The sequence below is a fragment of the Gobio gobio genome (assembly GCF_949357685.1).
Source record: "Gobio gobio genome assembly, chromosome: 24".
Classification (NCBI taxonomy): domain Eukaryota; kingdom Metazoa; phylum Chordata; class Actinopteri; order Cypriniformes; family Gobionidae; genus Gobio; species Gobio gobio.
In genome coordinates this window covers 34,137,543-34,151,698 of record NC_137120.1, presented here as the reverse complement: position 1 = coordinate 34,151,698, position 14,156 = coordinate 34,137,543, and the positions used below count along the sequence as shown (strand labels likewise).

Sequence of the window (14,156 nt, the reverse complement as noted above, 5' to 3'; positions counted from 1 at the left end):
TAATACAACACAGTTGACTAAATTTAACATTTAAATGCAGCACAAACACTAAGTTGAAAAACAATTTTGGTACACAAAATGCAATTGAGCTTTTTCCTCTTCAGAACAAAACGAATACATTTCAATTTGTTATAAAATAAAAGGAACATCAAATTAAAATGTTTAATCAAGAAACAACATATTATGTGATGCAAATGATGTTTGAGAGGTAACGCGTCTTATTCTTACCAACAGTAATACACTCACCTAAAGGATTATTAGGAACACTAATACTGTGTTTGACCCCCTTTCACCTTCAGAACTGCCTTAATTCTACGTGGCATTGATTCAACAAGGTGCTGAAAGCATTCTTTAGAAATGTTGGCCCATATTGATAGGATAGCATCTTGCAGTTGATGGAGATTTGTGGGATGCACATCCAGGGCACGAAGCTCCCGTTCCACCACATCCCAAAGATGCTCTATTGGGTTGAGATCTGGTGACTGTGGGGGCCATTTTAGTACAGTGAACTCATTGTCATGTTCAAGAAACCAATTTGAAAAGATTGGAGCTTTGTGACATGGTGCATTATCCTGCTGGAAGTAGCCATCAGAGGATGGGTACATGGTGGTCATAAAGGGATGGACATGGTCAGAAACAATTCTCAGGTAGGCCGTGGCATTTAAACGATGCCCAATTGGCACTAAGGGGCCTAAAGTGTGCCAAGAAAACATCCCCCACACCATTACACCACCACCACCAGCCTGCACAGTGGTAACAAGGCATGATGGATCCATGTTCTCATTCTGTTTACGCCAAATTCTGACTCTACCATCTGAATGTCTCAACAGAAATCGAGACTCATCAGAACAGGCAACATTTTTCTAGTCTTCTACTGTCCAATTTTGGTGAGCTTGCGCAAATTGTAGCCTCTTTTTCCTATTTGTTGTGGAGATGAGTGGTACCCGGTGGGGTCTTCTGCTGTTGTAGCCCATCCGCCTCAAGGTTGTGTGTGTTGTGGCTTCACAAATGCTTTGCTGCATACCTCGGTTGTAACGAGTGGTTATTTCAGTCAAAGTTGCCCTTCTATCAGCTTGAATCAGTCGGCCCATTCTCCTCTGACCTCTAGCATCAACAAGGCATTTTTGCCCACAGGACTGCCGCATACTGGATGTTTTTCCCTTTTCACACCATTCTTTGTAAACCCTAGAAATGGTTGTGCGTGAAAATCCCAGTAACTGAGCAGATTGTGAAATACTCAGACCGGCCCGTCTGGCACCAACAACCATGCCACACTCAAAATTGCTTAAATCACCTTTCTTTCCCATTCTGACATTCAGTTTGGAGTTCAGGAGATTGTCTTGACCAGGACCACACCCCTAAATGCATTGAAGCAACTGCCATGTGATTGGTTGATTAGATAATTGCATTAATGAGAAATTTAACAGGTGTTCCTAATAATCCTCTAGGTGAGTGTAAATAATTGTAGATACAATTTAATAATATGAATATCATAGAGTTAATTCGCCTTTGAACTACACAGAAACTTTACAAGATTCTTTAACGGGAGCAATGCCACGGACGCCGCATGGCGCATAGGCTAATTCTGTCATATTTATTTGCGTGAAGCCCTTTTTCTCAATAAAAAGTGTTTTATTGAATTCGTTTTTCACAACATTTGAAGTATCGACCTAGAATTTATGCGCTAAAGTTAAATGGAAAAAGACTGTGTCGACATTTGCAAAAAAATATAAATATATATAGTATATATATATAATTGGCATTTCCATCAGCTATATCGGCTAATATTTTGATGGGCTAAACCCTTTTTCACTCCTTGGATGGAAACCTGGCTAATGATAGCAGAACCTTCATTGTTTTGAAGAACTATTCCTTGAAATGATGTCAATGTTACAACAACACGCGTCTGTTTAATATTTCGCATGCAAACCACACTTTTGCTGATGGCCACTTCTAAATGTTAATGCTAGGTAAATAACAGCATTTATGCATTAGGTTGAAGTAAAGATTATTTGTTTTCTCACACACAAAACACCATTTCAACCCAAAAATAGCTTCCTCAAGTCAATGGCATTCAGTTTGCCAGCTAATGTTCCAGAGCGTAGTAAAACCACCCGATTTCAATTAGATTGGAGTTTATATCCTCTTAAAAAGCACTACACAAAGGCAAAGCAATGAAGCAGATATCCAACCTAGAGGAGCTTTGTGCAACGACCATCACCTTCCCAAAGGTGACATGTCCTACATGATATGATCAAAGAGGAGAAACAGAAAGAGGAAAAGAGCCTGTGTTAAAGACTGGTTTCTGTAGGCGAACTGGCTAAGGTCAGCATTGTTGCTGAACAACAACTGATCCGTCACTATTCATGGGCTCATTAGCTCCAGCTGAATGGATGGAACAAGCCAAGCCAGTTGCTGGTCAGACTCTGCTGACACTGAGAACCCATTTAGGCATCATCTACTGAAAGGAAAAAGTCATGTTCTCTTGGAAACCAAACCCTTTTGTACTTATATTGTGGATTGAATTGGTCCAATGGAGACAGAAAGCCGGAACAAGCACGGTTTAAATGCTAATTGTGTCATTTATTTTATTATTCTGGTAAACAGCAGACAAATCGCCTCAGGGGAGAAATTTGTTCGAAATAGCTTTTGGGTAATCAGCACTGTTGTTGTTTAACCAGGTGGTTGATTTGTGACAGCATGTGATAATAGGCTGGAAAGCATGTTTCTCAGAAAAGTACAGAATAACAACATAAACTGTGTATTTTAGCCTTGCTTAAAGGAACATGCCACTATTTTTGAAACATGATCATTGAATCTGATTAGAGTGTTAGCATCTCGCTCAAAAATGACCAAAGAGTTTCGATATTTTTCAGTACACAATGTAACTACAGAAAAGTCAAGTTTTAAATGGGAAAAATATCAAAACTCTTTGGTATTCTTTGAGCGAGATGCTAATCAGATTCAATGATCTATGCTAAGCTATGCTAAAAGTGCTACCGCCAGACCCAGAGATCGGCTGAATGGATTGGAAAACGGTAAAACTCAACTGTTTAACTCTAGGGGAGTTGGAAAATGAGCCAATTTTCAAAAATAGTAGAGTGTTCCTTTAAACCTTATTGTAGCTGAAAAGCTAAATCTGCATCATTCATACACCTATATATAATTATGTATCATAATTATCAGCATTATATTAACCACCAGCCACTCTAGATATTTTATCGGACACTGAAAACCAATAGAGGTCGACCATTAATAATTTTTTTTTAATGATATTACAATTCTGTCTGATACGGATAAGCCGATATGGTACCGATATATTGTTTCTCAAAAAGTACCAACATATAACAACATAACCTCTGTATTTACTGTGAAATTATTGTAGCTAAACAATTTAAATAGTCTCCAAAAAATACAGATAATCGGCCGATTATTTGGCAATAAAAATTTGCCCACAATTGTGTCAGTTCTAAAATGTAGTAAAAATTGTGTAAAATAATTACTTTAGTCATTTTATCTAGACAGCATCTTGTTTGCTTTCATGAAACTATTATATCATGCAGTATTTATCGCCTTGCTCTATAGATATCGGCATAGGACATTGAAAATACACATTAGTTGACCATTACTTTCAAATAAAGATGCACACTATTAAAATAATTCTGGCTGATAATTATTTTTGGTCTGGCCAACTGATAATTTACTGTCAGAATGAACTAAAAATAAAAGATTTGCACAAAAATGGTGCCAGATAAATTCTAATATCAGTAAACAACCAATATTCTTCCGATATGTACACTGCCGTTCAAAAGATTTTGATCTGTAAGATTTTTAATGTTTTTAGAAGAAGTCTCTTCTGCTCACCAAGACTGCATTAATTTAATAAAAAATACAAAAAAACTGTAATATTGTGAAATATTATTAAAATGTAAATGCTGGATTTTGAATTTTTACTCCAGTCTTGAGTGTCACATGATCCTTCAGAAATTATTCTAATATGATGATTTGCTGCTCAAGAAACATTTATGATTATTAACAATGTTGAAAACAGTTGTGTAAAATCTTTAGGAACGTTCAAAAGAACAGCATTTATCTGAAATAGAAAGATTTTACAACATTGTACTTCCGTTCAAAAAGTTTTGGGTCAGTAAGAATTTTTTATTTATTTTTTTGGGGAAAGAACTTAAAGAAATTAATACATTTATTCAGCAAGGATGCCTTAAATTGGTCAAAAGTGACAGTAAAGACATTTATAATGTTAAAAAAGATTATATTTAAAATAAATGCTGTTCTTTTGAACTGTTATTCATCAAAGAATCCTGAAATAATATTTTACACAACTGTTTTCAACATTGATAATAATCATAAATGTTTCTTGAGCAGCAAATCATCATATCAGAATGATTTCTGAAGGATCATGTGACTCTAAAGACTAGAGTAATGATGCTGAAAATTCAGCTTTGCATCACAGAAATAAATTACATTTTAAAATATATTACAATAGAAAACGGTTATTTTACATTTTAATAATATTTCACAATACTACTGTTTTTGTTTTGTATTTTTAATAAAATAAATGCAGCCTTGGTAAGCATAAGAGACTTCTTCTAAAAACATTAAAAATATTACTGATCAAAAACTTTTGAACGGCATTGAGTGTAGTTTCTTAAAAAGTAACAAAATAACATCATAAACTGTGTATTTACTGTGAAATCATTGTCACTGAAAAACGTCAAATGTAGAGGGCTGCATTAGTGATACACCAATAAATATTTGCCAGGCAGATAATCGGGTTAATATTTGGACATAAATAGTAGTGGACCACTGTGTCAGTTCTAAAATAAATTAAATATTGTGTAAAATAATATTTGACAAATTTTATGTAGGCTACATTGTATAATGCAGTATTAATGTATTGCATAATATATACACCATGTTCTCTAGATATTGGGATCAGACATTAAATACCCCATTTAAAATGCATCAAAGTACAGCAACTCACCATGTAATATCCAGGAAGAAGCTTCTGCAAAAACTCCGCCTCTTTGTGCATAACTGTCTTGATGATGAACTCATCGTCCTTGGTGACATAGAAGACTGAGCCACTGGCTCCCGGATTGGACAGCTCAATCAGAGGTTCGTTACAGAGCGAATACTAAAGGAGAACACAAATAAAGATACAGATCAATTCTGGTTGAGCGATTCTTCAGTGGTCCGGAATAAATACAAGCATTTATTATAAAAACTAGCCTTTAGCTTAAATTTCTTACCAAATAGTCATCCGGCCGTATCCCGAAGAGCTCTCTGAAGTAACGGAAGGCCACGGGAGCGTAGGTTTTGAAGCGGAAGTCTGGGAAATGATGGGCTGGCGTCAGGTTGCTCCCTTCACTGGAAGAACAGGGAAAATCATTTATTGCATGTGAAATTCTTCATCCACCCTCAGTCTCAGACGGATAGTTCACCTGGGGAAGAAGATGCTCTCCACCACATAGAAATCCTGCATCAGGACGTCCCGCTCAGGCTTGGAACTCAAGTTGCCAACCGTGTAGCCAATACCAAGCTGAATTGCCCCTTTGAGTGCTGAAGATGTGGTCTGGAAAGAAAAAACTGATATGAATGACAATGACACGTGTTCTTAAATATTAGCCCTGAGTTTGATCTTTTAATCTACGTTTTTTTGTTCTGATGTCCCCTAGTGCCACATTTCTGCGCATCTAGCATATTAGCAATATTACAATTCTGGTCGATAAAGATAAAGAGTTTGTATATTATTATTCTTATTATATATATATGCAATTTTTTTATATATATATATATTAAATGGTAACTGGTCAATTATAAAATGGTCACTATTTTGTCTAAATAAATAAAAAAAACAAGATTAAAAAAACAATTGTTTTAAAAGTGAATTTAGGCATTACAAAATTAAAATATACAGTGGAAAATGGATATTCATTGAGATTTACAAAAGATTACATTTCACTGTATTATTAAATTATTATTAGACACGCCCTTCAGCGAAAACAATTTAACGTCGCAAAGGCCTTTAAATTAGACTGACCAAATATGATGTTTATCTGATTAAATCTCTAAGGAGGAGTTTGTTAAAGTACAACGTCTGGAAATGGCAACAATTCAAAATATCTCACTTCCTGTTCAGATTTTCCACTCTATCGAAGTTCATACTTGTACGTGAAACGTAAAGCGAATGGCGCTTAATTGAAATTTTGTAGGTGGCGCTATCGAGCCATTTTGCCACGCCTAATTCTGAAACCAATATCAGATGTAAATTTTCCCCACTTCTGATGCGTGTGCAAAGTTTCATGAGTTGTCGAGCATGTTTAGGCCCTCAAAAATGCGATTCATTTCGGAGAAGAATAATAATAGACTGAGCAATTACAATAGGGTCAACACACCATCAGTGTTCGGGCCCTAATAAACCTTTAAAAAAATAATATCGGCTGATATGGTACCAATATATTGTGCATCAGTGTTAATTTGGACAGCAAATTTTGATTTAGTTTTAGTCATAGTCTTTTGACTAAAATGCCATTTAGTTTTAGTCATATTTTAGTCACCTGAATTGTTTTTGTTTTAGTCGACTAAATATCATACGATTTTAGTCGACTAAATCTACAGTAGATTTAGTCTCCTAAAGTCTAATGAGTTTAGTTAAATTGTAATATATTAAGCATTTAAGCATTACATAACTGACTGTCACTTGAACTGACATTTTGACATAATTTTGTTTTTGACATTAAAAATACACGAAAGAGAGCTTAAAGGGTTAGTTCACCCAAAAATGAAAATTCTGTCATTAATTACTCACCCTCATGTCGTTCGACACCCGTAAGACCTTCGTTCATATTCAGAACACAAATGAAGATATTTTTGTTGAAAGCTGATGGCTGAGAAAGGCTTCAGATAGGCCTCCATTGGCATTCAGTACATTTACACTCACAAGACCCATAAAAGGCACTAAAAACGTTGTTACAAAGTCCATCTCACCACAGTGACTCTACAATAATTTTACGATGCGACGACAATAGTTTTTGTGCGCAAAAAAAAATCTAAATAACACCTTTATCCAACTTGTTATTGTCTTCCGTGTGTGCCTCCACGACGCATGCGCGAGAATATGACGTAGCGCCGGGGTTCGGGAATCCATGAAATGCACACTTAGGCCCCATTTGAGAACTACGCCGAGACCTAAAGCACGATCAATGTAGAATTCAACAGCTTAGATACGCGCGTCTTCCTCTGCTTGTAAACAAATCCCTTCTGGGTCATGTGTCCGAACGCCGGATCTGCGTCATATTCGTCACACGGAAGACAATAACAAGCTGGATAAAGGTGTTATTTTGATTTTTTTTTTGCGCACAAAAACTATTGTCGTCGCATCTGAAAATTATTGTAGAGTCACTGTGGTGAGATGGACTTTGTAACGACGTTTTTAGTGCCTTTTATGGGTCTTGGGAGTGTAAATGTACTGAATGCCAATGGAGGCCTATCTGAAGCCTTTCTCAGCCATCAGCTTTCAACAAAAATATCTTCATTTGTGTTCTGAATATGAACGGAGGTCTTACGGGTGTCGAACGACATGAGGGTGAGTAATTAATGACAGAATTTTCATTTTTGGGTGAACTAACCCTTTAATTCACTTTTTTGTTTGTTTTTTAAAAACATCTATATAGTTTTTATAACTTTGTATTTCTGTTTTAGTTAGTAGGCCATATCAGGTTAAGCTAAAGCTTCAAATAAGTGTTTTTTTATTTGATTTCAAATAACATTTATTTAATTTCAAGTAATGAAGATTTTTTTAATGGTTTTAGTGAACTATTACAACCCTGATATTTTATTGAATATGTGTCAAATACTGGTCTTTCCTCCTGACTATGAATTAAATGGGAATGAAATTAAATACAGTTTATTGTGTAACAAAAACCAATATATAATGCGTGACTTTTAATGATAAACAAGCTCGAAATACACCGGGACTCTTATTTTGAAATGCACCTTACTATTGCAGTTGCAGGAGCTCATTCAAGTTCAGATGAGGAGATAAAATATGCATTGTTACAACCGTCTAAAACATATTACTATATAAACATGGTAAAGTAAACATTGTCATTACTCATCAGCATTAGTTCATAAACAATTGCCAGGCATAAATGTGCAATATTCATTGATTGTGAGCCGCTCTGGAGCGCTGGATTGGGGATGAGCCTGTAGAAGCGCAACAGCGTCGTGTTTTCCAGCCGTTAGATCAGCACGTTCAAATCAAATGTGCGCATCTGTTACACAGGACATCAGTTCTGACTGGATCTCTTCCCTAATCGACCCTCCCTAACATTTTCGTCTCGTTTTTATTTGTTTTTATTATAGTTTTTGTCATCCAACACTAGTTTTTATTTCGTTTTCGTCAGTGAAAAAAGGTCGTTGACGAAAATTATGACGAAAATTATTCGTCAACGAAATTAACACTGTGTGCATCCCTAGAAGTAAATAAAATAATCGAAATGGAATCAATATCGAATGTAGAAAAAGTAGTTGAAATTGATTCGGAGCAATGCACCTTCTTATATGTGGTTTCTCCTGAAGCATCCACTCCTCTGTGACCGATCTTCTTCCCATGAGCCGGCTGGCCTGACGATGAAGGCATCTGGTAAAAAGAGTAAAAATATGAGATGTCACCAACCTGTAATCCCTATATATTCCTAGGTATTCTTGATATGTGCTAAAGAAATGTACCTCTGTGATGAAAGCCTTTTTCGATGCCGTGTCTAGGAAAGAAAAAGAACAACCATTAACCGGGTATTGACGACACTATCTGAATAAAAGGATCGCATTTCATTGATTGCTAAAAGAAAATGCAGACAGTCGGTCCTAAAGCTCGTGATTTGAAACCAGATTTGTGTGCTTATGATTACTTGAGACATATTCATCTGAAATTATAGCCAGACTTCAAGAGTCAACGGGTCACCCGCTAAAGCGCAGACAGCATCAGCCGACTTCATTATTCAGCCCTCCATTTATATTCCATCGCCGGCCCTCGAGCATCAGCAGCAGATGTCAACGGCGACTGGGTTGTTTGTTGACAAAGATGGTTTGATGAAAAAACACCATGTGAAGATGACGGCTGGATTCCTTGAGCGGTGCTTCTCGCCCCACGGTCATCCCAGATGCGCCTGCACACGCTCCCATTCAGTTCCTCGGTTTCCATGGCATCCCGATCAAGGTCAACAAGCTTTCTCAGAGTTTGCATATGCATGTGGCATCAACAGACACATGCTGCTCTAAATAGGGCATTGGCCGCTAGACAGAGCAGCTCATAGCCATGCAGTGAGAAAGCAACAGCAAAACGAAGATGACGGGCATGCTGGAAAATCCAGCTAAAAACAGCTCCAAGGAAAAGTCAACCCAAAAATTTAAATTCTGTCCCCGTTTTGCTCAGCCTCATGTTGTTCCAAACCTGTATGAGTTTCTTTTGTTTGTAGAACAGAACAGGAGACATTCTGAGAAAAGTGCTGGTTACTCTATTCAATGCCTTTACAAAAAATTAGTTTGGAGGTTTTAGGCTTCAAAAAGGACATAAAAGCATAAAAGTGGTCCATATTAGGGCTAAAAGACTTGGGGAATAAATCTAATTAGGGGTGCACGATATATCGGCCACCATATCTTGAAATATGATTGGAATCACTTCAAAAAGTGCAACATGTGCAGCACAAGTCTGTCAAAAAGGCATAAAAGTATAATGAGAATATTAGCTTGGGACATGGCTTTTAATGGTGAGACTTTTGTTTTTGTAATCAGGCTCTAAAATTTATATAAAAATGTGGATTTAGATTTATCTGCCAATATATCAGTTATCAGCTTTCAAAAATAAAAAGAATCATCGGTTATCGGTATCGGCCAAAATGTTCATATTGGTGCATTCCTAAATCGAATTGCTATTTATCTGATAAAAATGTGATTAAAAATGTTTGCTGTGCTTGTTTGTAGTGCTGCACAATTTGGCATACCAATATATCAATATGGTTCTAAAATAAAGTTATATAAATGGCTAATAATTAAAAATAAAAATGTAATAATTACTAAAAAAAACAAAACAAGGCATATTACTTTTGTAATGTTCTACAATGTTTTACATTAAGTTTTTATTTTACCTTAAAAATTGTAAAATTAAAATACTAAAATGTAAGGTTATCATTTTCAAACGTTAATTCATCACTTTTATTTTGACAGAAAATACGATATTATTTTGTTTAGGGATGCACCGATATAAAAAATTTACGATAACTGATTATTCTTTATATTTGAAAGCCGATAAGTGATATTGGCCAATAAATCTAGATTTTTTTTTATATCATTTTATATAATATATAATTTCTGGTTACAAAAAAAAAACCCATTAAAAGCCATGTCCCAAGCACACAATTATAATGTTCTCAATACAATTTTATGTAGCCTATATGACAGACTTGTGCTGCACTTAAAGGCCCTGTAAAGTCAAAACTAAACATGTGTTCTGAGTTCCTCACACCACAGATAAATGTGTTATTAACCACCCAGCCAAATTTGAATCATAAAAATATCCGGCAAGTACATAAATAGCTTATCAAATACTTGAAAAAAAGAGCAGCATTCTCTGCTCTCAAACGCTGGGGGTGTGTCCGCTGTCAGCGCCGAAACCACGCCCACTCGCTCTCCATCAAGGCTGCCGTTCACAAAATTAATCCACCTCTTCTTGATCATCGTTTTTGTTTTGAAAGCTGTTTTGTAAGTTGTAGGCTGTAATAACTAACAGTACTGACAGTAACTCGCGATCGAACGGGCAAACTGATGTGAATGTGCCGATAACGATATGATGGACGATATATCGTGCATCCCTAATTATTTGTCAGGTCTTCAATGAATCATTTGAAATGGTTCACAAAATCAGAACAATTCGTTCACAAATCAGAATGAATTAGTTCTTGAATTTCAGTCAAGTCAAAAATTATTTGTTTTTACTGGAGAGGCAAATCTTAACATCTGCCCTAAATACGTTAGCTTGAGATTGTTAACGAATCATCCTTTTCGGTATGATCTTCAATGAATCATTTGAAACTACTCAGAATTGAACTGAATCAGTTCTTAACATATTGACTCATTGATACAGTTGTATCAATGATTACCTGCTGACTTGAATGGAAGATTAGTAAATTATAGGGGTGTGACGAGATCTTGCATTCAAACGTGATTTCAATACGTTACCGCTGTTTGAAAGCGGCTCCCTGAGGCACAAGAATATCTCCCAATATAAAGCTATCTCGTTGTAACCATCTCTTAGCTCTGTATCATGCTTGAAGAAAAATGTGGTCTCTATTTGCACTTTGAATGTACTTTGATTATGGTATTATGGTTATTGTTTGCACTTAATATCTAAGATCAATTTGTGGGAAGGAGTTCAGTTAGGAGGTCAAAAGAAGCTCATGTGCAGTTCTAAGGTCTGAAGAGACAATCATACAGGAGAGAAGACAGTAAACTGAGTTTATGGCAAAACCTTTACAGTGCTTGTTGTCTTTTACTGCATATGATAATTCATACTCAGAAAGTGGAACTGAAATGACATTCATTACAAGATAATGAGTTAAAACATTCCAAATGCACCTGCAAAAATTTTTCAAGACATGTATTTCATCATTGAGGATTTCTTAAAAATACTATGTAAAAAATCTTGTCTCGTCTCGTGAACCCAATCTCGTGTCTCATCTTGTGAGATAAGGGTCTCATCACACCCCTAGTAAATAACAATTTTTGGTGAACTACTATACTTTTAAGTATAGGTTTCCAGCTGGTCAACCATCTGGACCACCATGTGGTGCAGATGGCTGGGCTGGTAGACTAGCTAAGATGACATAACCAACTGGAAGCTGGTTTGTTGCTAGCCCAAGATGTTCAACCATTTACCAGCGCTAATGGCTAGCTTGGTCCAGCTAGAAATTCATTACCAGCTGGATTTTCCACCAGCAAGCTCCCCGTTTTCAATAAGTTTGATGTTGTGCCATGCCATCCATGGAAGGAAGTTGGAAGCTCAAAGTTAGATAAAACATAAAGGCTGCAATGTCCCATTTCACCTCTGAAATAGCACACACACACACCAACAAGCCACATGACCAAGTTAGTTCCTGTTATTTCTGGATCCAGCTGTCAGTGCGGGCTCCTGAAACTGTTATGGACTGTTTGGGCAACATAATGGTTCTCCATAAAAGAGCTTTTTCCTAGACCTTGTTCGCTGATGTTAGGTTTGGCCTCGGTTCAAGCTGTAGGATCGCTAGCCAAGGTTGTCCACACGTCTAATAAAGACCATTAGACCAGCGAAAATTTGCTTTTTTAATTCTATTTTTATTTACAGGCACAGAATAAAAGACAGAAAATGACTGAGATTTAAACTGCCCACTTGAGACAGTGTTTGAGCATATGTGCTAACCGCTAAGCTACATACTTGACACACTATGTGTAAACTGTTAATGGAGGTTACAAACCTCAGAGTTCTGAAACTTATTTTGTGGAGGAAATGTGTATAATCAGGTGAAACAAGGTAAATTGTGTTAAGCAGAGCTGAGAGGAATATAATTTTTTAGCTAAAGCATTATACGAATTATCTTAAACTAGCCAAAAGTTAGCCTAGCTTTGAGTTACTCAAGACTAAACTTTTATATATTCTATTATGAGATAATGTTCAGACACTTCTACATCAAGCCATAATGAACTTGACAAAGTTCTCAAACACGGGATAGAGCTCATAACATCTCCTGCGCTAATTAATTAGCAAAACACCTCCTGAAATTCCACATGCTTAGGGTAGGTGTGATCACAGCCAGCTCAAAATGGACTTGAAATGAAGAACTTGACGACAGAAACTTCCGAGGTGTCATCTGATACCTCAAGCTAACATTCATTATATGAGACTAAATTTACCAAAGACTTAACGTATAGATATGCTACTTTGGCTGAAAAATATCATGTGATATAATGGCAACAATCTAAATACTGGAATTAAAACCATGACAACATATGAACAACTGCTCATAAACGAGTAAAACAGAACTGTATAAAGCAAACCAAAGAGATTACAAACCCCAAAAAAAAAGGCCACAAAACCATTTTCATTGCTCACTTCTGATCTGAGAGACGAAAACAAGAACAAGTTCCTCTGGCAAATTTAATTCAATTGACAAGCCATTCAACAGATGCTTTTATTCAAAATCCGTAGTTCTTCTAAGTAAACAGACTAATGTCCAAAGAATGCTTCTTTTTTTTAGTACGGATGAGACAGAACAACAGCCAAAATGCACTTGTGTGAGGGGTTAAACGAGTACAATGATTTTTGATCACTTCTGGAAAAATATTGCGCAAACACTGGACAAGGATGAAACTTTCTAGCGCGCATGTGTTCATGCACTCTATCAAATGGTGTTTGCTTTGAAAGGCTCAACGTCAAAGGTGACGAAAAACTATTTTTGAAGATGTAGGAACATCAGCCATATATAGGGACATATAAAGGATGATTACTAACAAACTGTAGTCCATTACTGATACAAATTACATGATAAAAATTGTAGCTAGTAACGTAATCAATTACGTTACAGATTTTAGGTAATCTAACCGGATTACTTTTTGATTACTTCTGACCAAACTCATTCATCACAATGATTTGAATAATCTTGTAGCATGTTGACATAAAAATACAAAGAGAAATAAAATGTATTCCTCTCTTTGTTATCAACGACGTGAAGTGTATTAAACATACATCAGGCTTTCTAAAACTAGCGTTTGTGTAGGAACTACAGGGGGGTTGGAAATTGATTTTAACTCATCTTAAACATTTTGAATTTAATGAATTTTTTTTTAAAATAAAACAGTCATATCATGTAAATCAAATCTATTTAAATTAAATCACTATTTAAATCAAAATAAAAGTATTTTACATTTTCCATGTAATTATAGTTGCCTAACTAGTGGACTTTCTGAACATATACACTCACCTAAAGGATTATTAGGAACACCTGTTCAATTTCTCATTAATGCAATGATCTAATCAACCAATCACATGGCAGTTGCTTCAATGCATTTAGGGGTGTGGTCCTGGTCAAGACAATCTCCTGAACTCC

The 14,156-nt window shown here is 36.0% G+C and overlaps 1 protein-coding gene across 1 annotated transcript in view; it reads right to left on the bottom strand.

The window, feature by feature from the left end:
• pip5k1ca (phosphatidylinositol-4-phosphate 5-kinase, type I, gamma a) overlaps positions 1-14,156 on the bottom strand; it is a 42,469-nt gene that overhangs the window by 16,434 nt on the left and 11,879 nt on the right. The window contains exons 2-6 of the mRNA XM_079807607.1: positions 8,752-8,783; positions 8,576-8,662; positions 5,463-5,593; positions 5,271-5,388; positions 5,003-5,155 (exon numbers count right to left, since the gene is read on the bottom strand). Coding sequence (XP_079663733.1) covers positions 5,003-5,155; positions 5,271-5,388; positions 5,463-5,593; positions 8,576-8,662; positions 8,752-8,783 — 521 coding nt within the window. The remainder of the gene's footprint in view (positions 1-5,002; positions 5,156-5,270; positions 5,389-5,462; positions 5,594-8,575; positions 8,663-8,751; positions 8,784-14,156) is intronic.